The 26429-nt window shown below is 35.2% G+C and overlaps 2 protein-coding genes across 7 annotated transcripts in view; one reads left to right on the top strand and one right to left on the bottom strand.

Annotated features, from left to right (window-relative positions):
* The window catches only part of LOC120351896, a 21224-nt gene extending 12014 nt beyond the window's left edge, over positions 1-9210 (bottom strand). Inside the window, exons 1-2 of one of the 6 annotated variants that reach the window (XM_039430665.1) lie at positions 9101-9210; positions 4181-4366 (exon numbers count right to left, since the gene is read on the bottom strand). In XM_039430665.1, the coding sequence (XP_039286599.1) occupies positions 4181-4366; positions 9101-9185 (271 nt within the window). In that variant the 5' untranslated portion in view covers positions 9186-9210. Of the gene's footprint in view, positions 1-4180; positions 5711-7398; positions 7503-8012; positions 8298-9100 lie in introns of those variants that run through there. The other 5 variants (XM_039430668.1, XM_039430669.1, XM_039430666.1 and 2 more) reach the window with 5 other exon arrangements.
* On the top strand, positions 8019-26429 carry LOC111052590 (proteasome subunit beta type-1). The gene is made up of 4 exons (XM_022339324.2): positions 8019-8487; positions 9147-9336; positions 21718-21954; positions 26169-26429. The coding sequence occupies exons 1-4, from the start codon at positions 8411-8413 to the stop codon at positions 26352-26354; spliced, it is 690 nt and encodes a 229-aa protein (XP_022195016.1). The 5' UTR covers positions 8019-8410; the 3' UTR covers positions 26355-26429.

Below are 26429 nucleotides of genomic sequence, written 5' to 3'. Positions count from 1 at the left end.
GCCATGTAGAAGGAACAGTGCCAGGATCTTTGAGTAATACGATGGTGTCCACCTTGAGATTTTCAGATTCCTCAGTCCATTTTGCTTTAGTTTGTTGGGTGACGAGATATTCTGTTGACCATTTTTTCCAGAGCTCTTTCATAGCTAGAGCAAGATTTTTCCAGCGTGAACGATGATCTATATGAGTTGTCTCAGGTAGCGGAAATGGAAGTGCGGTAATGGGCCTTCCAATAAGAAAATGTCCGGGAGAAATATATTGCAGGTCTTCAGGGTCCTCAGAAAGAGGGACAAGAGGCCTGGAATTCAAAATCGCTTCCACTTGAGCAGAGAACATTGTTGCATCTTCATAGTCCAATATTTTGTTGAATGAAATAGTTTTGAAAATACTCTTGGAGTTTTTTATCGCATTCTCCCACAATCCACCAAAGTGAGGTGCTCGTGGAGGGATAAAACGCCAGGAAATGTTAAACAATGTCACAAAATTTTGAATTTCAGACTGTGATCATTCATTCGCAAAGAAATCACAGAGTTCTTTCAATTCATTGTTAGCGCCTACAAAGGTAGTGGCATTATCAAAGAAATTGAAAACGGTATACCACGACGTGTGGTAAATCGAATAAGTGCGTCAATGAATCTTTTAGTTGATAACTCAGAGACAACTTCAACATGCACAGCGCGAGTTGCCATACATACAAAGACTACAAGATACGCTTTAGAGTAAGTACGTGACTTAGCAGTACCTAATCTCAAATTGAATGGTCCAGCATAGTCAATACCTGAATTATAAAATGGAAATTCGGTTTGAATGCGCACAGCAGGTAAATTGCCCATAATTTGTTCAGTACAGGAACTAGAGAAGCGAAAACATGTGATACAGGCCTTGAGTACACTTTTCACGGTACGACAAGTGGATAAAATCCAAAATTTTTGGCAAATGCTGGCCATTGTGGATTGAACACCAGCGTGAAGCAAACATCTATGACAAGAATTGATAAGAGACCGAGTGAATTTGTGCTTAGCCGGAAGCAAAATTTGATGTTTAAAATCAAATGACATTTTTGACTCTTGAAGTCGTCCGCCAACACGAAAGAGGGAGTCAGAATGTCAGGAGTCAGATAATTCACCCCTGTGCAATAATTCGGGAAATTTACAATTTCAAAGATTGTGCACATAGCGCAATAATTACGCTGTTGTACGAGTCAATTTATGATAATTAGAAAATTTATTGATTAGTTCATTGAAAACTGGTGAAGAATCAATTTTTGTAGCAAGTGAAACAGTGGTTCTGGTTGTTGAAAAATTGGTTGAAAATTTATTCCATGTACTCAGAGGTTGAGACAACCAAGTAGGTCCGTTCCACCAAAGAGTGTTAGTAATCAAAAGATTTGGTGAGCAGCCTCTAGAGACGAGATCTGCAGGGTTCTGATCGGTTTTAACATGATTCCAACCAAAATCAGCTGTAGTATTCTGAATTTCAGAAATTCTGACCGAGACAAATATGTCAGATCGGTTTGGAACGGCCTTGAGCCAGTCACAGACTATCTTGGCGTCAGTCCACAGAAAGACTCCCGAGAATGAAATTCTAGATGCAGAAATTATTTTATTGACTAAGCGGAAAGCTAACAATGCAGCCTGTAATTCCAATCTAGGAATTGTCAAAAGTGGTCTGAGTGACGCTAATTTTGATTTCGCAGTGAGGAGGCGAACATGCACTCCTTGTGAAGTTGTACTCCGAACATAGATGCAGACACCATGAGCAGTGACACTTGCATCAGCAAAAGCATGTAATTCAAGGATAGCATCAGGCTCAGGAGCGAGAATGCAGCGCAGAATTGTAATATTTGAAATATTAGGAAGCTCTTGCAAAATAGCTAACCAGTCAGCTAACAAATCAGGTGGTAATTTTTGGTCCCAATCAAGTTTCAATGGCCATAATTTTTGAAATAGCATTTTAGGCAGAATTACTACCGGGGAAATGAGACCAAGAGGGTCAAAAATACTAGCAATACATGAGAGTAATTCTCTCTTTGTGAATGCAGTTTTGTGGATTACATCAGCTACACTGGATGAAATAATTAGAATGTCTGAGGTTGAGTTCCAGATTAATCCTAATGCCTTAACTATACTGTCATTTGAATCAGAAAGGGGTTTGGATGATACAGTTTCAACAAGGTGTTCAGGAATGCTGTTGAGTACTTCATTTGAATTTGACAACCATTTGTGGAGTTCAAAACCTCCATTGGACAGTGTGTTGCGAATTTGACGCAATAAGTCAATAGCCTGTTCAACAGTAGAGCAACCACTTATAAAGTCATCTACGTAAAAATCATTTTAATGGCATTGGCAACTGGTGAATTCGGTTCGCAATCTATATCAGCTAAATGATTCAGTGTACGAGTGGCTAGAAATGCGGCAGGAGAAGTACCATAACTGACGGTGTTCAACACATACTCCTGAATTGGATCATTAACATCAGATCGCCAAAAAATTCTCTGCAAATTTTGATCCTCAGGATGCACCAAAATCTGCCTGTACATTTTAGTAATGTCAGCAATGAAAGCAACGCGGTGGGTGTGAAAACGCAAAACTATATCGAACAGTTCAGGTTGAACAGTATGACCTACATGAAGGGCTTCATTTAAAGAAATTCCTGTATTAGATTCAGCAGAGGCGTCGAAAACTACGTGCAATTTTGTAGTTGTCGAGTTGGACTTGAAAACTGGGTGGTGTGGTATATGAAAACATTTTTCATAAGGCTGACTGTCAGGTACAGGAGACATATGACCAAGAGATTCATACTCGTCCATAAAGGCTACATATTGAGAACACAATTCAGCATTAGTAGCAAGTCTTTTTTCCAAAGAATAAAAACGCACAAGTGCTTGATGGCAAGATTGACCCAATAAATCGAAATTATCTTTTTTAGGTAGTGCAACCGAGAAGCGACCATCTTGTCCTCATTGTACATTATCAAGTTAGTGTTTTTCAATTTGATGCTGCTCCTTAGTTACGCTATCTTTGGGAAGGACTTCCTCAATTTTCCAAAACTTCTCTAATTGTCTGGAAATGTCATGAGTTGACACACAATTTGAGCTAATGGGTTGCTCGCATGAATTGAGAATGTTAGGCGCAATAGCTCCCCGAACAACCCAACCCAGTTTGGTATTTTGAAGAGTGCATTCATCAGCTAACTGAATTTGACCACAAGCTTGGAAAGAAGAATAAATAGCAATACTGAGAAGCAGGTCGACTCCCTTAGAAACATGAAATTCAGGATCAGCTAACTTAACATTGGGTGGAATATTGAAGTTTTGTAAGTTGAGCCCAAATGGTGGAATGCTAGGGATAATTTTCTCAGTTAATATGCAACTGACTTCCTTCGACCACATTCGGTCAGGAGAATGTATGAGAACAGCAGCAGTATGCACAGGTGCTGAACTGGTACCAGACATAGTGTGAATGGTATTATTAGAATACACAGAGTCAAGGTCTAATTAAGAAGCAAGAGCCTTGGAAATGAAGCAAGCATCACTACTGGTATCAAGCAGTGCGCGAGATGAAATACTTGATTATTTTTACTCAAAATATGCAATTGCGCTGTGGGCATGATGTTAACTCATTGTAGCAAACTAGGTGAGTTTGAATGCGCACAGTTTGAATTTCTGATGGCTTGTGAACTTGTCAACGAGTTGTTACACTCGAAGTGTCAAACACTGAAATTGATGATGCTTGACTGACTGGACGAGTCGAGCTAGGTGTGAACACAGCTGAGCTAGGTGTGTCAGACTGCTTTGACTCAGAACAACAACAATTCGATGAGGACTTAGAAGCCTGCTGACGATTTGGTTTACGAGTGTGAGCATTATTTGAAGAAGTATTTTTCCCTACAGTTGGGGAAAATTTACTATTATTGAAATGCAATAATGAGTGATGGGCCTTGCCACAATCTCTGCAAGCACCAAAACATTGGTGATCCTTACTGAAAGGTCGAAGACAGTTTCTACAGAGATTCTTTTGTGTACAGCGTTTAGATGAGCTGTAGGCGCCATATTGAGAAATGTATTGCAAAGAAAGACATTATGATTGGTGTCATTGCAAAATAAGCATCCAGAATACTTGACAAAGGTTGAGGACGTGCTGGGACAAGGATTATTGTTAATTGAATTATGACTAGGCTTACCATTGCCAGACTGGTTGTTGACCGGTCGTTGTGCAGATTGTGCATGACTGCCGAGACCAAAGGAGACATATTGTGAAACCTTGTGCTGTTGCTCCATAAAAGTCCAGAGGTTGTCTAAGGAAGTCTTGTCCTTAACGGAGTTTGACTGCTCCCAATCATGTAGAGTATTGGCATCAAACCTAGAAACTATGAGATGCATGAATAATAGATCTTTTACCTCGATGTCAAGTTGAAGTGACTCTAACACTGTAATATTCAATTTTTGGTGATCAATAAATGTTTGCCATAAAGTGCAATCAGCCATGATTGTGCAGATTTAGAGTTGAGTGATGGTGGATTCATGATGGCTGAGATATGGCTATCAGCAATGAGTATTACGCTGTCGTAGTGTTGAGTAAGCAAGCTCTATGCTAGCTTAAAATCTCCCAGTGGAGAATTAGTGATCCGATTCAGTGCTTTGCCTGAAAGAGCCTGTTTAAGATACTGATACTTAACTCTAGGTTCTACCAAATCATTGTTTACAATTATACTAGAAAATCCAGCTTTAAAATCGAGCCATTTGTCAAAGTTATCATCGAAGTTCGGAAGAGGTATTTCAGGTAATCGAAAATTACTATTAGTGAGTGTGGGTTGTGCAACAGGAGCTGGCACAATATTGGCGTCAGTCTTGCCATGTGCTTTTTCAAAGTTATGTATGTGTTTGTTTATGCTAGCTGTTACAGAAAGAAATTCATCTAGGCTAGCAAAATGCTCCTCGTCATTAAAATTATCTGAGTCTAGAGATTCTAGCTTGTTTTTTATTTCAATGTATCTGTCCTTCAAATCTTGGACATCAGTTTGCAATAATTTCAATTCATAATAAGCGTCCTCAGGAAGAGGAGCTTCAAAATTAAGTTTTCTTGCATTCCAGCGCAAATGCTTTATCACATCTCGCTGCTCAGCCATGACTGCCTGAAGGGCACAGTTGCTTCTAGTCTCAGGCATATTTTGAGGTAAGTTAATTTATAAAAAGAATTAATTTAAATAACAAAAAAGAGTGATGGACGTTGAAAACTGAAATACCACATCGAGAATAGATATTTGTGAATTGATGAGACACATTTTTAATGTGAATTTGTCACTTTTAGATTAAAAAGGATAATTTTGAAACTTGGAAATACACTTTCTTCAGCCATTCCATCGAGAGGAGCAGGAGGATCTCAGCCTACAAAGCAGTGTACAAACTGTGTGAAACAATGAACCCACCAGCAGAAAAATGGCAAATATAAATGAATAATGCTAAAATAGGCTAAAATAGGACTAATGCTGAACTAAGTATAATAAATCTAATTGATAAATCGATTGAAATGACAAACTTGACGAATAAAAATTAAAACTATCAAAATCGACAGGGTAAGCCAGGGCAACTGTGAACACAAGCACCAGCGCTCCAAGCGGCAGTAAACAAAACAAGTGGTGACACACAAGCACCAGCGCTCCAAGAGGCGGCGACCAAAACAAGTGGTGACTGAAAATGCCAGATTTAACAGCTATGTATCAGGTCGGCAGTGGACCACTAGCGCTCCAGCTGCAAAGATACAAACTAATGACTACCACACAGAAAACATGACAATACAAAATCAAAAATCATAAAAGAGATTGTTTGAAGATGGCGAATAGACAAACCACTCTCTGTCTCAGACAGCAGCGTATCGCGCATGCGTTAGCAACGGGTTTTTCCCGTTCCATTCAGTCAGTTCTTTGAATGTAACGTTCTTTGTGATGATGGTTACCGAGCACTGTAACTGGAGCCAATCGTCATTCTATTTGATGAAAATATTATTATCCAATGATAATTATCATTTACTTCAATATAATAATCGATATATTATTATTTTATTTAATAAAAGAAAGAGTACTTTTGAAAAATATAATTAATAAAATATAACAGTTGTTATTTAACTGATGTTAAAAAACACTATAACTAAGTCAGCATATTGTAATTTCAAAACAAAAACCGAACCCTCAACCTCCCCTTTTACATTTAAAACATCAATAAACATAACTATTTAAAAAAACTCTTATCCCTTCCAGCATATTGCAATTTCAAAGCAAAATCCTAACCTATCTTTCCACTTTTGAAAATATATCAAAAAGCATAATTCTACCTGGACCCTAGCCCTTTCTAGCATATTGCAATTTTAAAGCAAAAACCTAACCTAACCTTATGGAACATTATTAAATATAATCCAAAAAAACCTAACCCCTAACCCCTTCACATTTAATAATTTAGATTTCAGAGCAAAATCCTAACCCCCTAACCTATCCTTTACCTTTGAAACATAAAAAAACATAACTCTACCTGGACCCTAGCCCCTTCTAGCATATTGCAATTCAAAGCAAAAACCTAACCTATCCTAATAACACATTATTAATATAACCTGAATAAAACCTAACCTCCAACCCATTCACATTTAATACTTTAGATTTGTTCATCATCTTTAGAACAAAACATAAACATTTGGTTCATTTCATGAACATGTTCACAAAAATGTGGTTCATTTCATGAACATGTTCACAAACATGTGGTTCAGAGAAAAATCCTAACCCCCTAACCTATCCTTTACCTTTGAAACATAAAAAAACATAACTCTACCTGGACCCTAGCCCCTTCTAGCATATTGCAATTTTTAAGCAAAAACCTAACCTATCCTAAAAAAACATTATTAAATATAACCTAAATAAAACCTAACCCCTAACTCTTTCACATTTGCAAATCGTACACTACCATTATAACGTGGATCTCACTAGAGATACTCAAAGAATACTTTTGAATAACTATGTTATAACTGTGACTGTTGCTGGCCGTTACTCTGTTTCTGAGACAAAGAGAAGCTCCTGGCGAATAGTTTTAACACAATTTGACAGATGTTCCTTTTCAAATTGTGCGTCGACATATATACAAGGTTTTTGGAAATTTCAAGGATAATATAAAAGGAAAAAGTAGCCTCCTTCGTAAGCCAATATATCAATGTAAAAATCAGACTATAGAACTATCCATCATAAATCAGCTGTCGAGTGGATTATAATAAATTGCATGCAATGACGCATTATATCTCAATGTAACTTGGGAAAGAAATCAGCAGCTGTGTAGACTATTGATTGCATGCCTCATTGAATGCAATTTTTATGCACTATTAAATGAACTATTGATTGCATGCAATAAATAACTAAAATACCATAGTATTGGCTCTCAAATTTTCTCTGCTTTGAACTCGGGCTGTCCTGTTGCCAGTATGTCTTGAAGGAGATTAGCTTTTGATGTTAGCATTTTTGATACACCAACCCGAACAGCCATTAGCCGTTTCCACACCGATATCTTGCTGACACGACACGACAGGATAGAATTTACTCTGATGGACAGTATATGAGGAGGCTGTGGTTTATAAACTGCGCGAGGTCTACTGTTCACTGAACTACTAGTATTATACTTCGGTCTATCCACAGAGAAGAGTATTCCTCCTACTTTGTGGTTACTCAAACAGATACTACGCTTGCGCAGTAGAAAGGAGCAGTTCTACAGCGAGCCTCGCCTATCTGATCTCAGTTATGGAAGCAAATTTTTAGTCAAATTATATGAAAAAATATATATTCTTGATTAATTTGACACTAAATTGATTATTTTATCAAGGAAATTATAATTATGAATAAATCAAATTTAATGGGATGAATTGAGTAACAGCTACGTACACTCAGTGGCGAAATGGAGAGACTTGCAAACGTTTTCTCTCCTATCTTTCTGCACTGCCATAATAACCCAATGTCCAAGTATTGGTAGAAATTTATACTGTACCAGTTTGTCGTTGACGTGTTCTGTCGTCGGCCACTCTGATTCGTTCTACTAAAAATCCGACTTTAATATAATTTTAGTTTTATGATCTTGTCTAATAAAAATGAATTCAAAGAGTCTTATAATAAACCATGAATGATTTTATGCTTCTACTATTGATAATATCCAAACAAATAGTCTATTTGATCATGAGGGTTGGCAATAAACATGATTCGCTGAATCGCCGCTAGCTAGCAAGTTTGAGGTTATGGTACAGCTGGCACTCTGGCAGAAGTCATTCAGAAACTCAAGCACTGTTGATTTCAAAAAATTTATTATCATTTTGCTTGTATCAACGCATTGCTTACGTACTATTGGTATAGTATTTATTCAATTTGTCTAAAAAGTGCTATACATTTTCAATGGAAGTTTTAAGTAATAATTATTATGGTGCAAGACCTACTCAGCTCCATTTCAGTCCTTATGAAGACAATGGAGGGTAAGAATATTTTACTCGCGTAAACCGTAATTAATTTAAGTTAATTGTTATATTTATATATCAAATTCATATTTTTTCATCTGCTTAGTCTTATTTAAACTTTTTTTGGTAAATTAAAGGAACTGGATAATTTGTGATAAAAGTTACAAAGTTTATGGAACTACCAAACCACAGCTCTTATTAGTAACCTGAAAATGAATAAATGATACCATTAAATTTATAAATATAGAAAAATAAATATATCACCTGTTAAAAAATACTTTTAGAAACTAATTGCTAATTCCTTACTTATTGATATTATTTAGCTCTTGGAAATGATAGGTTAGATTATTTTGATTCCTTGGTTTTCTTGCTACGGTATTGAATAAATAGGCCTACGTATCAAAATCGGGGATAGTTTCTTATTGATATTAAAAATAAAATATGGAACGTAGCATCTGTATACGATGATAACCATACTCTGTTTCAAATATTATCAAAATATTGACATTTAAAAGCAAAAACCCAAACTACCTTTATACTTTTAAGCATTTAACAGAACATTTTAGGTTCTGATCAAATGTTTGATTTGATGGTACTTTTACTATCAATAATACATACACCAGATACGGACCTGTACCCTCAGAATCACTATTATAATATGTCTCTTCTATTTCTAGAACTGTTGTGGCTATAGCTGGTGAAGACTTTGCCATCATTGGAAGCGATACCCGTTTGAGCACTGGCTACTCAATAGAGACACGAAACCAAACTAAGCTTTTCAGGCTTTCCAGTAAAACAGTTTTGGGTTGCACAGGCTGCTGGTGTGACGCATTATCTCTGGCTCATTTGATGCAAGCTAGAATGCAGGTGAGTGTTTAATTTACTTGTATTAGGAATGAGAGTAAACACTACACAAGTATTCAACACCTTTAGAAAGGTTTTTAATAACTTGAACTATACAGGTTTTGAATTGGAATGAATTTGTTTGAAGACTTAGTAACAGTAATAACAAATTCAAAAACATAAGTTATGTTGTTACTAGCGGGGCACCCGTGCTTCGCTACAGGAATTGAAAGATAAGATTATTTTTGTGAACCATTTATAATCTAAATTCTACCAATATTGTTATAATCGTTTTTGAGATTAGGCCACAACTTGGCATGAAAACTATTGTGTCAAATCATTTGATTAATCATTGATGTGTTGGAAGTGCTCTGTAGAATAGTAGTCCAATTGCAGCGAACTTTGTAGAATATTGGGCGGGGTTCAAGAGTCAACCTCGACTTTATTCATTTGCATTTAATATTTCCCGTTGACAGTTATCAAATTAGCAGTGATCATGTTATTTTTGTTTTTGCTTGATGCAGTTGAAGATTAAATTCCAAATTAAGTTGATTCGGAATTTGATGACTCTGGTATCCATGAATCTCTTGCTTATTCTGGAATTTTTGGCATAGCCTGTCGCTTACTTCCCGTTTTACTTATCCAAAAGTGTAAAAGCTGCCAATCCACTGATTCTTTCTTCCATGGAAGTCCATTCATACGTAAGAGTGCATTCATAACAGCTAGTAGGCTATAACATTTATTGTGGCTGATTTCTCATGTCATAAACTTTACTATCATAAATATTGAAGTGGGATCATTTGAATGTGAATTAGCATAAATCTGAATAGAGTTCATTCACTTTGATTATTGACTACCATTATATGATTATTTTCTGATCTTAGCTTGAAACCAAAAGCTTAGGGATGAAAATTTGGATGTAAACTAACATTTAACTTAATTTTATTTCTATCCAAATTGACAACTTTAGTATTTACTTGTAATCTATCAATATCAATAGGTTTGTCTTGTGTCATTTAATGACATCATGAAGGGAAATGGGAGCAGCTGATGGAATTTTATGTTTTTTTCGATTCAGTTTTCAGCTGATTTTGAAACATGAAAATATCAGGCCCAGTAGCACAAAACCATGTTCAATTCAATCAGGATTAAATTTCATGAGAATTGATCAGAGCAGGGCTTTTTTAATAGATAGCTTCTCTCATTGGTTATCGTGGTATTTGGTCCAGAATTGGAATTAACAGTGCAACTGGCTCTCTCAAGGCCATGGCTGCGTACAAACATAGACAGAGGAACCAATACAACAGAAGCTGAAGAAATTAGTCGCATTTCTATCACCTCACAATGAACATTACATTCATCTACCATATGTTTGGAGAGATCGATTATAAATTTCTTTTGCTATCATCCTGTCACTTTCTGAACCTATTATACCAGATGTTCCAAGAATAGTGCAATGTTTTATAATAAGGTCGCCAAATTTGGTAACTCAACTACAGCTATTATAATCTTTTTCATTTGCTCATACTCTCTTACGTTTTCAACAGACTATGGAAAACTTTTTTTGCTACTTGAGGGACCAATAATCCTTTCTCAATGCACTTCAGCGAGTTTTCCCACAGTTGAGACCTGTTCCATAATAATTTTTTTTTCGCAAACCCACTATATTCCTGATTTAATAAAAAATCCGGTCACTTTCTGAATCTATTCTTCCAGATGTTCCATGAATACTGTAATGTTTTAAATTAATTAGGTCGCCAAATTTGTTGACACAACTACAGCTATTGTAATCTTTTCCATTTGCACATACTCTCTGACGTTTTCAACAGATTATGGAAACTTTTTTCTGATCAGCTGCTACTTGAGGGACCAATAATCCTCTCTCAAGGAACTTCAGCGAATTTTCCCAGAGTTGAGACCTGTTCCAAAATAATGTTTTATTGTCGCAAACCCACTGATTAAATAGAAATCGTTAAAGCCGTTTCGAGATCCATCCGACATACATACATATCCACAAACACACATATTCAAACAGAAATTGCTTTCTTAGTATAATCATAGAGAAACAATAGCATAAGTTGTTTACACTATTGTTTCTCTATGGTATAATTGACTTCAATGATTATGATTTCATTCAATGAGAGCTTATTTCACATAATAATAACAGCTGGCATCAAAAGCAAAAATGTCAAACATGATTGAAATTGAAACAGTAGCGATCTTCAACATTATTATCTTCATCTGATTCAAAGTGACCAAATTATAGTAAGATTCACATAAATGTGTCAGCATTGCTTTAATGGGGAGCATTGATGCTATTAATGAGGAATACTGACAGTCAACGAACTATTATGCATATTCTCTAATATTTTTAGAAAAAACAATCAGTGTTTGGGAATGATTGATTCATGGGAAAAGCGCCTTACTTCTATGGAAGATGTTTTTACATTAGGAAAAGCAACAACAGCTATTAGGCCGTTCTGATAAATAACCCCTTTCTTTCGCCCAAGTTATGTTTTGGCCGAATTTCTTTACAAATAGATTCCACAACGGACACTTCTGAAGTTTTAAAAATACCCTCCATTTATCATACTGAATTATTAAAATTTAATCGTAACTGTTTAAGCAGTTTTCTCGATGTCGGATATACAAACAAAATTAGTCTTGATAGAATAGGATGAATTGATTGAAGCAACTCCAGTCATAAACGTTTGTTTTATGAAAAATAAAAATTATCTATACTCCAAGGTATAGCTCCGATTGAAGCAGCAGTGCCCAATCAATTTGTTCTCGATAAATGCATTTTAATTAGTTCTTCAACTTGGTGCCAACCTAATGAAGTCATCTCAACTTGATGCCAACCTGACAAAATTATTAATTTAGTTGCCAGTAGTCAACAACTGTTTTGAAGAGGTACTCTCTCTAGATTATAGATCTATAATAACATATGATATGGACATTTCTATTATAATTAAGAGATTGGGAGAAGAAGAATATACATGCTAAAATACGAACTTTAAACCCTTAAAAACCACCTTTAGAGTTGAAATAGAGCCAAAAGATTTCTTAGTGAGCACCTAGGACGTTTAAGGAAGATATATTCCAAGTTTTGTTGCAATCCATCCAGTAGTTTTCCAGAAATCGTGATCAGTGAGATAAGAATTTTATAAGTATAGAAGATACTACATTCTTCCCCCCAAAGAGTTAATGAATGTTATCATTCAAATAATAAGGAGGTCTTCTATTTCTAAAACTTCTTCTTGGATATGTATTTTGGTTTTTTTGTCCAGTAGTCTCTTGGTTAGATTGTAAGCTCTCGGCAGTAGTACTAGTTCGTTTTCTTGGTTTTGGGTTGCTTGAGGATTATGGAAGTATGCAAGTTCAGGTTGGGAAGTTGGTAATTAAGAATTTTCATCATTTTTAGAATCTGTTCTTCGTGATCTCTGTTTTCGTACTCTCCAACCGGAGCAAGATGACGTGTTGATACTGTGTTTTTTCTTCCACCAGGTAGCTTTACATGTCAATACTCAGCATTTCCATGTAGAAGTTGGACCTCTTCAACAAGTGGCTCATATTTAGATGTTCGATTGCATTTTTTTAAATAGACAGGGCCAGAATTGAGAAGCCAAGAAGGAGCTGAAACATCATTGTTTCCAGATCTACGTGGGTGTAAGAACATACGCTCATGAGGAGTTTGATTTGTGGCTGTGCAAAGTAATGTTCTTGTTGAGCTAAGAGCATCTTATAAAACTGACTCCAATTGATTTATTTCTAAATTAAGTGATTTCAATGCTAGCTCAATCGTTTTCCATAGAATACCATTATATCTTTCAACCTGTCCATTACCTGCTGGGTTGTAAGCAGTGGTTCTGCTAGTTGCAATTCCATGCGAGTTTAGGTAATTTTTCAAGTCTTGACTCATAAATGATGTTCCTCTGTCTGAATGTATGTAACTAGGAACCCCAAACGTAGAAAACAGGGTTTTCAGTTTTGATTTAACTGTAGATGATGACATGTCTGGACATGGGAAAGCAAAAGGGAAACGTTAAACTCATCTACTATTACCAATAGATACCGATTTCGACTTGATGAAGGCAGAGGGCTTTTGAAATCGATATTTAGCCGTTCAAATGCAGAAGTGGCTTTAATCAGAGTCCCTTTGTGTTTGAAGAATTTGGACTTGACAGCAGCACACACTTTGCAGGAGTTTGTTATGCTTCTGATTTCATCAATTGAGTATGGTTAGTTTTTACTCCGAACCCAGTGGCGCCTGGGTGGTATAGAGACTCATGTAAATCAACTAATAGATTTTCCTGATTTTGGATTGAAGAACATACTCTAGAAAGAGCATCAGCAGCCATATTATCTTTGCCAGGTCTATATATACAATATCGTAATGAAAACAGTTCCAGTTTCCACCTCATTATCTTTTCATTTTTCACTTTACCACGACGGTTGTTATTAAACATAAAAGCTACCGACCTCTGATCAGTAAGCTTGAAATGTTTGCCAACCAAGTAGTGATGCCATTTTTGCAGTGCTTCTTCAATGGATTGTGCTTCTTTCTCAACACTTGAATGTCTTTGTTCTGCTGGTGAAAGTATCCTTGAGAAGAATGCAACTGAACGGTTTGATTGAGTCAAAGTAGCAGCAATGGTGATCTCAGATGCATCAGTTTCCACAATGAATTGTGATTCAGGGTCAATGCAGCTCACTACAGATCCAATTATTTCACTTTTTATAGTTTCAAACGGTTGTAACCCTGCTTTAGACAAGGGAAAGAGGAATCACCTTAGCGGCATAATCTGGTATTAGTGATGCATAATGTGAAAACATACCAAGGGTCCTCCTCAGCGATGCAGTGTCTCTAGGCGAAGGTAAATTTTTCAGGGGTTCCAATCGGCTGGGGTCAGGCTTGATAGTTTGGTTAGATATATGATAGCCCAACAAGTTGATCGATTTCAATGAAAATGAAGACTTCTCATTATTGATAGTTAGGTTGTATTTGTTTGCAGCTTTGATAAACTTTTCAAGTTTATATCGTGTTGTTCCTGTGTTTTGCCACAGATTGTAACATCATCAAGGTACGCATAAGTGTCTTGTAGCTGTTCAGACCGTATAACTTGGTCAATTACACGTTGGAACACTGCTTCTCCATTAGTGACCCCAAACGGAATGCGTTTAAACTGGTAGAGTTGACCACATGCCTTAAATGCTGTGTAGTGCTTTTCTTCTTTCCTTATCGTAATTTGGTGGTACTTTTCAAGTCGATATGAGAAAAACTCATAATTTGCAACTTTGTTTACAATATCATCGATTCTTGGTAGTGGGTAAGCATCCAGTGATGTAAAACGATTTATAGTTTTGCAGTAATCAATGACCATTCTTTTCCTATGATTTTCGTTTGTAACCACTAACGCTTGAGCTCTCCATGGAGAAATGCTAGGCTCTATAACATCGTCTTTAAGCATTTTAATTACTTCATTTTCAATAAACTTCAAATCATCCGTACTGTGTCGATGATATTTGATTGCAATAGGTTTACATTCCGGTTTTAAATTAGAAAACAATGACACCGATTCTACAGTTGAGGCTGCCACGCTACATACGGTTAATTGTGGCTTTTTTCCACCAAAAACTACTTTAATACTTTCATAGTTTTTTTAAAATATCATGTTCAACAATTATATCCGCACAAAGCTCTGGTAAGACCGAAAGATTTGCTTGTTTGTAACAGTGATCAAGAATGACAAGATCTACTAAGAATTGTCCTGTTATATTGGATGTGATTGATGTAGTCGCCATTGATACAGTACCCCTACCTGGTCTTATAGGAAGACCTAGGTTAAGAGCAGTAGAATTGTTTATAAAACTCAGAGAACTCCCTGTATCTATCAAATCAGAGACAGATTTTCCATTAACCAGGGCAACTTGTACTGTACTCTTTGTCAATCCTCCGGGCGAAGCTGCTAGGTCAATAGAGTTCATAATATTTTTAGATTTTTTGATTGTTTGGTTTTGTAATTTAATCGACCTGCAGACCTTAGCAAAGTGCCCCTGTTTTCCACAATTATGACAAATTGTATTTTTAGCTGGGCAGCTGACCCGAGGATGTATCACATTACCACAAAAATAGCATTTTTCATTAGCAGCAGCTAATAAACAGTTTTCTAAATTATGTGATGTCTAATCAGCATTCTGATTGCTTGCTTGAGTATTTTGGGAAGAAGTTGCATTTTGTTGGGATGAAGATTGGAAAGCTAATGATTGTTCATATGCAAGTTCCAGGGATCTGGCTTGACTATATGCCTCTTCTAGTGTTATGCAACATTCTACAGTAAACGCTGGCGAATTGTAGGAGACTTCATTCCAGCAATAAATGTGTTACGGATATAATCATCCCTATTTCTTTCAGCTGTCACAGCTTTAAACTCACAGTCCTTACTTAATAGTTTTAAGGCATGAAGATATTGATCAATAGTCTCATCAGGCTATTGTTGACGTGCAGATAGTTTATGTCTTGAAAATATTTCATTTACGGGTTTTACATAGATTGTCTTTAAAGTAGATATAGAATTGTTATACGTACCACTTTTGCTTATGTACTCATAAATATCTGGAGTGATGAAGTTTATAAGGGTTTTGAGCTTTTCAGAGTCTGATGATTGTGGTGCGATACTGGTAATAAAGTTCTGAAAAGTTTTGTGCCAATGTGTCCATTCCTTGCTTGCAGTTGATAAGTTTGGATCCACACTAAACTTGTCTGGCTTTAGTATCGTATTCATTTTACAATATCAAGTTATTAAAATTTTAATAGGAATGAGAGTAAACACGACATAAGTATTCAATACCATAAGAAAGGTTTTTAATAAAGGTTTTTAATAACTTGGACTACACAGGTTTTGAATTGGAATGAGTTTGTTTGGAGACTAGTAACAGTAATAACAAATTCAAAAACTACTATGTTGTTATACTACTAGTAATGTAAAATTCCCGGGAATTTAAGATCGAGGAAATATTCCCAGGGAATTTAAAGGAAATATTCCGAAAAATCATAAATTCCCGGGAATTTATGGGAACTTAACGAAATTTATGATTTCTCTCATAAAAAATGACCGGAAAAGACGTTTTTTGTTACACAAGGTCTCAATCACCTGTCATACAACAGATTTATTTAAGAAATATAAGGATAAATAACTTATAAACTGTAGTAAGTTCAAAGAAAACAGTGATTTGAAGTTCATAAACAGAAAGGAGAAATGAGCACTCAATAAATCATTCAATTGCACCACTATTATCATGCTACTTTCATGTCTTACAAGTTCAATACATTTTTTTACTTAGGCTACTAAGAAATGCCTGTAAATCAGGTATACAAAGTCAACAAAGTATTGAGTGTAATTTAACTGTCATTGCATGATTTTATTGAATTTATTTCTCCGCAAAGAATAATTGACTCCCTAAATAAATATTAGAGTAGAATATAAATCCAAAAATTAGAAATTATAAAATACAGCAAAATAGGCTTAAACTAAAACGAGGAGCATACTCGAGTTTAATTCAATATTAAAAAAAAATCCACAGCTCACAACCTTTCAAGAGTCATTGAGGCTCACTTAACTTGTAATAAGATATTAGTCCAGGCAACGATGACTAATGCTCAAAAAGATATAGATGGAAAAGTTTGGAACCCAATTTTTGACCTCGCAGTCCTTTCAAGGATAGTGAGGGGGTAAGCATATAAAAAGTCCTCACTCCTACCACAAAGAACACTAAAACTGCTATAAAAATTGATGGGAAGCATAAAATGATGAAATAATACATTAAATTGAAGAGAATTGAATGCTCTACAACTCACTGTCTTTTAAATACGCGTATAGTCCAGTCAATGAAAGATTATAGAAGGAAAATTTTGGAACACAATTTTTGACCCCGTAGCTCTTCTTCAAGGATAGTAAGGGAGTAATCATATTAAAAGTCCTCACTCCTACCCCCTGTGTGAAAAAAATACATTTTTCGATGCATTGTTGTTGAGTAATGCCCTGAACGTGCAAAAAGTTGGAAGAATAACTATCTTTTTAAAGATTTTACACTTTTAAAAGTGAATATCTCGAAAACTACAGAATATATCACAAAACTCTTACTGTTCAAAACTTGTAGGAAATTTATCTAGCTTCATTTTTACTCAGCTAGCCATGTCGCTGAAATGCATTGTTGCGTGTCAGCCAGAAATGAAAAAATGCAACTACTAAACTACCCTCATCCCTCAAGCTCAAGGAGTAGGGATGAGGACTTTTGATAGCCTATGTTCACCTTCTAACTAGTTCAAACAAAGCTGCGAAAACAAATATTGTGTTCCAAACATTCCCTCCCAATTTCCCTGACAATATTGATCTATTGTTGTTAAACTGAAGATTTCACACTCAACACTATAACAGCTGCAACAATCGTTGGGAGATGCATGAAATAATGAGACCATAGATGAAATTGAAGAGAGTATAATGCTGTATGAGCCCATGATTAGCACGGATTTTTCAATGAATCGTTGAAAAGTTAAAAGGCCAAAAAGATGAAAATATCGGAGTAGGAAGGGGTTTTCTTAAAAAAGTGATACCTTAGAGAGCTCATAGCCTAGAAAACTATGAGAGATATGGAAAAATGTTGGAAATGAAACTTGTAGGATAATTTTTGAGCTTTAATATTATGATTGTGTTCGACGAAAATTTTCGAGAGTTGCATATTTTTAAAGATATATGCAAAAAACAAAATATGGCACTTTCAAACCACCCCCCACCACCTTAGCACAGGGGGTGGGAGTGAGGACTTTTGATATGTTTACCCCCCTTACTACCATTAAAAGAGCTACGGGGTCAAAATTGTGCCAACATTTTCCCTCTGTAATATTTCATAGACTGGACTTTACGAGTATTTAAAAGACAGTGAGTGAGTGAGCAAAAACAGGCTCAGCTCAAAGAATGATGATTTATTGATTTTTATCAATGTGAAATGTGGCTGAGCTTTATCAATATTAAATAGAATGATAATTTATTGATTATATTGATGTAAAATATGAGTGGGATTGATCAATTTCAATCATTTATAGAGCAATTTTATAAATTCCCTTGAGTTCCCATAAATTCCCAAAATTTCTTGCCCTCGGAAATATTGCCAAATCATAAGTTCCTTCCCTCTGGGAATATTCCCGATCCACATCACTATATACTACACTACATTACTGTTTACAAAATTATTAATATCTCTACGTCATTAAATAATCTGAATAGGATCGATAATAGGAAGTTTAAATAGGGAGTAAAAAATTCCAGTTATTTGATTACCAAAATATGATTAGTTCCATTATTAAACAGAAAATATTACTGGAAATAGAGCATAAGTTATCACAACAACATGTAGCTTTTAAAGAACAAGCTCATCAGTAGAAGTATCAAACTTGGAATTTATGAGTCACTTATAAGATCTGTAGTTACAAACGGCTCTGAATCGTGGACTTTCACTAATGAATAATAAGAAAACAAAGATATTGTCAAATTTCACTAAAAATTTATTAAAAACTTTAAAACAGAACCATGGTTTTACGTAGTTAACCAACGCATCATCAGCTGTACTGAGGAATGAGGATACAGAAACATTCTTAACCTAATCTTAGTAGTCTAGAGCTCCTAAATAATTGGGTGGCAATAACTAAAGTAATGAATATTATACATGATATCAAAATATATACACCTGGTACATAATATAATATAACCAATATAGGACTGTTGTATTGAATTTAGGACATTGGAATTCAACTCATTATTATCATTGAAATTTGTGTTAAACTTTATTTTGCTGTAATTTTTGAAAGGTTTCAAATATAACCTTTCAAGTAAATTTTTTCTCAAATAGCCTATAGATTGTCAAGCCAAATACCAAAGACGTCTCCAAGTCAGAGACAGAGTAACAGACCAGCTGTATAGAGAGGTCATAAAAAAAATCATCCCTTTTACTGAAAGAAAATTTAATTCTACCTAGAAAATAATTACAAAGGTGTATGTATTTTGATATCATGTATAATATTCATTACTTTCATTACTTTAGTTATTGCCACCCAATTATTTAGGAGCTCTAGACTACTAAGATAAGGTTAAGAATGTTTCTGTATCCTCATTCCTTAGTACAGCTGATGATGCGTTGGTTAACTGCGTGAAACCATGGTTCTGTTTTTCAAAGTTTTTAATAAATTTTTAGTGAAATTTGACAATATCTTTGTTTTCTTATTATGGAGAGATTTCACAACATCACCATCAATTCTACTAATTTTACTCACTAACGAAGACAATAACTTGAGTGTATTCGAACGAAAGGTGTTAAGAAAAATTCATGGTCCCGTTAGAGGAGGAGAAGAGTGGAGATTAAGGAGAACCAATGCTGAATTTGAAAAATTAATAAGAGGCCATAACGCTTTATAAAATAAAAGCAAAGATACTGTGATGATTCTTTTGAGTAAGTCTCATGAAAGGAGAGAATGAACTGTAAAAATTATAATTACCCCTATAAAAATAGAAGGTTTGCCAAACAAACAGTTGGTACCCGAGCGATAAGGCTCACTTATCAACAGCTGAGTATAAGATAAGAGTTCCGTTTTGTACTACGCATTTTTCCAAAGAATTATTTAAACTATTTTCAATCTGTAATTCAAGCTTTAAATCTGCACTGTCAAATTATATATTTTATTATATTATATTTCCACTTTGTCAATTCGTCTTCTGAGTTCGATTATTTCTTAAGCCTGTCAATTATTGTGTCTGACACGTTCTGTATTATCAAGAACCGATCAAGTACGATCATTGAAATAATTTATTCAACCTGGATATTGGAACAGATCTAAATGGATATAGTGTGTGGGGTCAGATCGAGATTACCTATTCTCTGTCCTTACCTGCTCATATATCAGCTTTTATCTGTGACCAACTTCGGCTTGGGAGCGAATTTTTCTACTGTATGGCAGATGCAGCTGGAGATAATATAATTTCCTACAATAGAGCATAAAGCCCGACAAGACTCTGTTCTCAAAGTTTATTCCGAACGGTCTCTGGTCCTCAGTACCCTATCTTAATCCTTCGGAACTTATTAGACACGCAGTCCCGTAGATCATCTACTTCGGGGTTTTTGCTCGACCTGTATGATTTTGTATGCTGTTTCAGCACAGGTAATAGTTTTAAGATCTCCGTACTCAGTGTTTAGCGACCGCTACACTGCATCTGAAATTTTATCATTATACAATCAGTCATAAGAAGAATCAAGGGTGAGCGAGTGTTTATGCCTCCCGCGATTCAGACGATTGTATCGAATCTTGTAGTGACTCAGTCAGTCTGGTGTTCGCTTTGCGTCCACGCACGCATTTTCAAATTCCTAACCTCAATACTGGGGACTCAGTACAAGATTCGTTATATGTGTGTCGACTTAATCTTGGCGGCGATAGTAATTCCCCAACAAGTACATCACAATACTTACTTGTTACTTTTGTTGTCTTCACTGCAGTCAGCTGACTGGGGAATTGTCCTTGAACGGGGTTTACATGCCAAGGGTCCTTATCTGAGGACTGAGATGGTTCGGACATGTTTAAAGGATGAATGACAACAGAATGCAAAAAATAGTGATTAAAGAAAAGCTTCACTCGAAAAGGAAAAGGTGAAGACCGAGAATACAATGGAAGTATGAGATCAGATATGATTTAATAAGGATGAAGAAGATTAATTGAAGACAGATAGGCTTGGAGGAAGGTTGTGGAGAAAGCGAAAGCCCACCCTGGGCTGTAGAGCTAGTAAAATGACAATTTTGAATCGCACCTTGTCATCGCTGAGAAATTCAATGGTTTAAAAAAGTATCACTTTAATAAAAACATCTTTGGCTGATCTTTTTTCAAGTTAGTAGTGGCTCAAATGAGGGCTACACATCTATCATCTTCGACCTTCCCATTAAGTTAAGCCTAGTGCTCATATAGGCATATCATCCACTACAAAAATAACCATCTAGTATTTGATTATATGATTTAAATATTTATGTAGATTCCATTAGAAATTAGATGGATGTGGGATTGGTTGTCGGTTGTCGTCACATTTTTTCTGTCTCTTAAATGGTCGTATGTTTAGGTAGTATCGTTAAAGATGATTTACTAAGAAATATAATTTATAAAAATAGCTTATATTTCTTTCATTTCATTTCTTCAGTCGTAAAATGATAGGATATCCAGCATGATAATCAGTTTTAATATTGGTGAAGTTCCACAATTTCAGTTATAGTTCTAATACTATATTGGTAAATAAATTTGAGAAATATTTTTCTATTTTCTACGAATTGATTTTGGTGTAGGCCTACATATGAGAATATTTTCCATTTGCACAGATGTACTTGCACGAGCATAACAAAGAGATGTCGTCACTAGCTGTGGGCCAAATGTTGTCGACAGTGCTGTACAACCGGCGTTTCTTCCCCTACTACGTGTCCAACATTGTGGCCGGCCTGGACGCCGATGGCAAAGGCATTCTGCACAGCTACGACCCGGTCGGTCACTGCGAGAAAACCCACTATGTTGCCGGAGGTTCGGCTGGAGCTTTCCTTCAACCGTTGCTCGATAATCAGGTAACTTTGCAGCTTAGTGCCCGGTTTCTAGGACATTTTCAATCTAAATAAATCTAATAAACCTATGAATCTATATTAAATCTTAATAATTAATTCAATTGTTATTGATTTTAATGAAATTGATACTGTTAGTCGAGAAGTAACAAAATAATTCACCAAGTATTATGCTTCAACTTGAAATTAATCCTAGTCAACTATTCTATTTGAATAAAATTCCAAAAACAAATAAAAAACTATTCGATACTTGTGCTCACAAACTACGGTATGCATTGTCATTAAGTAGGTAGATTGCAGCTTGAATTTATTGATTTCAGAAGAATATGTTGATAGAATAAAGTATTAATTCTCATCATGAAAGAAGATTGACTTACAAGTAGCCTACTTTCAAAGTCCAGTCAAATGGTCGTTTTTCAGGAAACAGCCCCGAAAGAATCTCACGCGGGCTATTTTCTATGAGAATCACCCGTTAGAAACATTTAATTTCAGTATTTCCTAGTGGGGGGTACGTCATAAGGATACGTCAAGGATCAAAACTTTAAACACTTATAACTTTTGACAGAATAATCAGAGCTCCTCGTACTACCTACATCTCATTCTTCTCAGCTCGTCAAGGCGGTTCAAAATCATGTATCATAATTGAAATTTGATGAAAAAAAAACACTTTTAGTGTATTTAGCCCTTATTTAAATACACAGAAAAATGGCCAATTTTTTATATTCATAAAATCATTTTGCATGACTGTTTATTATAGAAAAACTGTCTAGACTGTAAATATGAGGAAAATATCGCAAATTTCTTGATTTTTTCAATCAAACGTATCTTACCTCACGATTATATTTTTACACAATTCATTTACCTCACATGAAAGAGGAGATTCTGTTCTTCAAATCAAGACCAAGTACCATTTTTTATCATTCCGGGTTTCCGAGATACACCGTTTTGAATATAAAACATTGGCCATTTTTCTGTGTATTTAAATAAGGGCTAAATACACTAAAAGTGTTTTTTTTTCATCAAATTTCAATTATGATACATGATTTTGAACCGCCTTGACGAGCTGAGAAGAATGAGATGTAGGTAGTACGAGGAGATCTGATCATTCTGTCAAAAGTTATAAGTGTTTAAAGTTTTGATCCTTGACGTATCCTTATGACGTACCCCCCACTAGGAAATACTGAAATTAAATGTTTCTAACGGGTGATTCTCATAGAAAATAGCCCGCGTGAGATGATTTCAGCCGAAATATGTATTTTTGTAATATTCCCCCTCCCCCACTACTAAATTCGAAAATTCCTAAGGAATCCTGTTCATAATGAATTGGTCTTTCACGTGATGTGTGGTTTTTTATCTATACTAGAGAAATATTCATGTTGTATAGGGTAGAAGTGGTAGGTTTGCATAATTTTGAAAACCCCTTAAAAATGCCCCTTTTTGAAAATCCGTAGCTCCGGAACCAAAAATGGTAGAGTCCAGATGGAATTAAATAGAGAATGCATTCATTCAAATGCTAATTAATATATAATTATTATTGAACGAAAATCCTAAATAAATGCTGCTAATCACCCCGAAGACCTCTGCTACTGCAGACATTGACAACAGGGCTAACAGCTAGATGGAAATTCGATGAGAACTACTATCCAAAAATTAGTTGCCAGCCCGGGAATCGAACCCGGTACCTCCCAATTGCTAGTCAGGAATGCTTGCCTTTACACCAAACTGACAATCTCTGGATAGCAGCGCTCATTTGATACGAAGCCATAGCGGCCAACTAGTTACAGATGGAATTAAATAGAGAATGCATTTATTCAAATGCTAATTAATATATGATTATTATTGAACGAAAATCCTAAATAAATGCTGCAAATCACCCCGAAGACCTCTGCTACTGCAGACATTGACAACAGGGCTAATAGCTAGATGGAAATTCGATGAGAACTACTATCCAAAAATTTGAATAAATGCATTCTCTATTTAATTCCATCTGTAACTAGTTGGCCGCTATGGCTTCGTATCAAATGAGCGCTGCTATCCAGAGATTGTCAGTTTGGTGTAAGGGCAAGCATTCCTGACTAGCCTGAGGTACCGGGTTCGATTCCCGGGCTGGCAACTAATTTTTGGATAGTAGTTCTCATCGAATTTCCATCTAGCTGTTAGCCCTGTTGTCAATGTCTGCAGTAGCAGAGGTCTTCGGGGTGATTTGCAGCATTTATTTAGGATCTTCGGTCAATAATAATGGTAGAGTCCTGCGCGACGACTCAATTTATTGGATATTTTATTCTCCTTAATTTTTTCAAGAATGATTTTTCTTGAGAAACTCAAGGTTCGTGAGATAAAATGGGAAAATTGAAAAAAGTCTGAAATTTTGGGGGTTTTGGGGGTGAAGCCGCCCTCTGGCTTGTCAGCAAATTTCAGATTCGAATTCAGCGCCCCAAAATACATATATAACCGTCGAGAAATATTCTTTCGGGGCTGTTTCCTGAGAAACGACCATTTGACTGGACTATTATCAATAAATTGCAAATTTGTAACTTATTGTAAATGTAATTTCGTGGAAGATGCAAAATGGTTGTTCTCCAGTTATCTCCATTAAAAAGACTTATTTTAAAGCTGTGCAAAGGCTAAAAAAAACCTTCTACTTTTGATATTTCTGCAAGTTTTTCAATATGTATAAGATCAAGCTAACAAAGTAAAAAGGTTTCTCAGAAAGATGTTCTTTCCGAATTACTTTTTGAGATATGAGTGTATAAAGTGCAAATTTTTGGGACGAATTCGGTAAGACTTGAATCCATGAAATTTTGAGGATATATTCTTCATTATATTGTTGATTGAATAGAACAAACATTTTCTGAAAATATCAATTTTTGAGAGATTCAATTTACCAAAAATAATTTTTAGTAAATTGAATAACTTTCTCAAAAATTTATATTTTCAGAAAATTTTTGTTCTATTCAATCAACAATACATTGTTGAATCTATCCTCAAATTTCATGAATTTATCTCTCACCGAATTTGAAATTATCTGTCCAAAAATATTTACTTTATGTGCTCATATCTCGAAAAGTAATGATTGGAGAAAAACCTTTTTCCTAAAAATTTTTTTTCTCTTTGATAGTATAAAAATCGAAAAACTGTCTAAAATATCAACAGTAGAAAGTATTTTATTGCCTTTGCATAGCCTTAAGACTAGAGCTCTGTTTTCAGTGATTGCATAATTCAACATTTGATTTGCAGTATTAAGATCATTGCTTATTCTATACTTATTGAAATAATAATTTTTTACATCCTGTGACATAGACATAGATGATTTCAAATATTTTCTGTATGATTTTAGTTCTTACCCATAATAATGTCGAAACTACAAATTAGAGGTGATTTTGAAGGTCAGCCATACACTTTAAGGCTGTTCGGCACACTTTTTTCATTATTTGAATTGGATAGTCTTTTTCAATATAATTTATTGTTAAGATCATTATACGAGTGAGAAATAGTGGCAATTGAAATTTTTAAGTGGTCCAATAAGCGAGTTATGGGTTGTTGAAGTGCTAAACTCCGTTTTCTTTACAGATCATAAACGGTTTCGAATTCTCCATTGGAGTTTTTTATTACATTCAGAATATCATTGGCTTTGTTCTAATATGTGTTTTTTCGCGATTAATGACAAAATAAACAAGTTATCGAATCTACAAAAATGTTACATTTTTATTTATGAACGATATGGGGAATAAAATGTTTTAGTTTGGAAAAATACATTTTTTTAAGTTTTAAGAGAAGTTCTAAAAATATAGTCGAAACCGTTTATGATCTGGAAAGAAAACGGAATATGGAAATTCAGCACTTCAACAACCCATAACTCGCTTATTGGACCACTTGAAAATTTCAGTTGCCACTTTTTCTCACTCTTATAATGATCTTAACAATAAATTATATTGAAAAAGATTATACAATTCAAATAATGAAAAAAGTGTGCCGAACAGCCTGAAGGTTCACAAAAGAGGTTCACCTGGACAGACAAACCTAAGCTTGTGTGCTAGCCGTCTGGAAGCGGCTGGTACACACGTTCAGTTCCCCCTGGATCTCTTTGGTAATCGTTTCGTGTATTGCTGAATTAGTAATCAATACTGCTGCTTCCTTGGTTTGATATTCAAAGCTACAAAGAATAAATTGCCTGGTTTTCTATGATAAAGCTAACTAATGGCGAAATAATGTTTTGATAGATTGGGTTGAAAAACATGCAGAACATGGAGCTTGGTCCGGTTTCAATGGAAAGAGCGCTGAATCTGGTGAAGGACTCGTTCATTGCGGCTGCCGAGCGTGACTTCTACACTGGAGATGGTGTTCACATTAACATCATCACCAAAGATGGCATCAAGGAGGATAGAATGGTATTGCGTAAAGATTAATATGGAAATAAATTTCAAACAATTTATTATATTATATCACTTGGTTTAATAAAAATTTTCTGATCTTTTCTTAAC

Source organism: Nilaparvata lugens, chromosome 6 (assembly GCF_014356525.2).
Source record: "Nilaparvata lugens isolate BPH chromosome 6, ASM1435652v1, whole genome shotgun sequence".
Lineage (NCBI taxonomy): Eukaryota > Metazoa > Arthropoda > Insecta > Hemiptera > Delphacidae > Nilaparvata > Nilaparvata lugens.
Note: the sequence above shows the minus strand (reverse complement) of the source record. Positions and strands in the feature narration are given on the sequence as shown.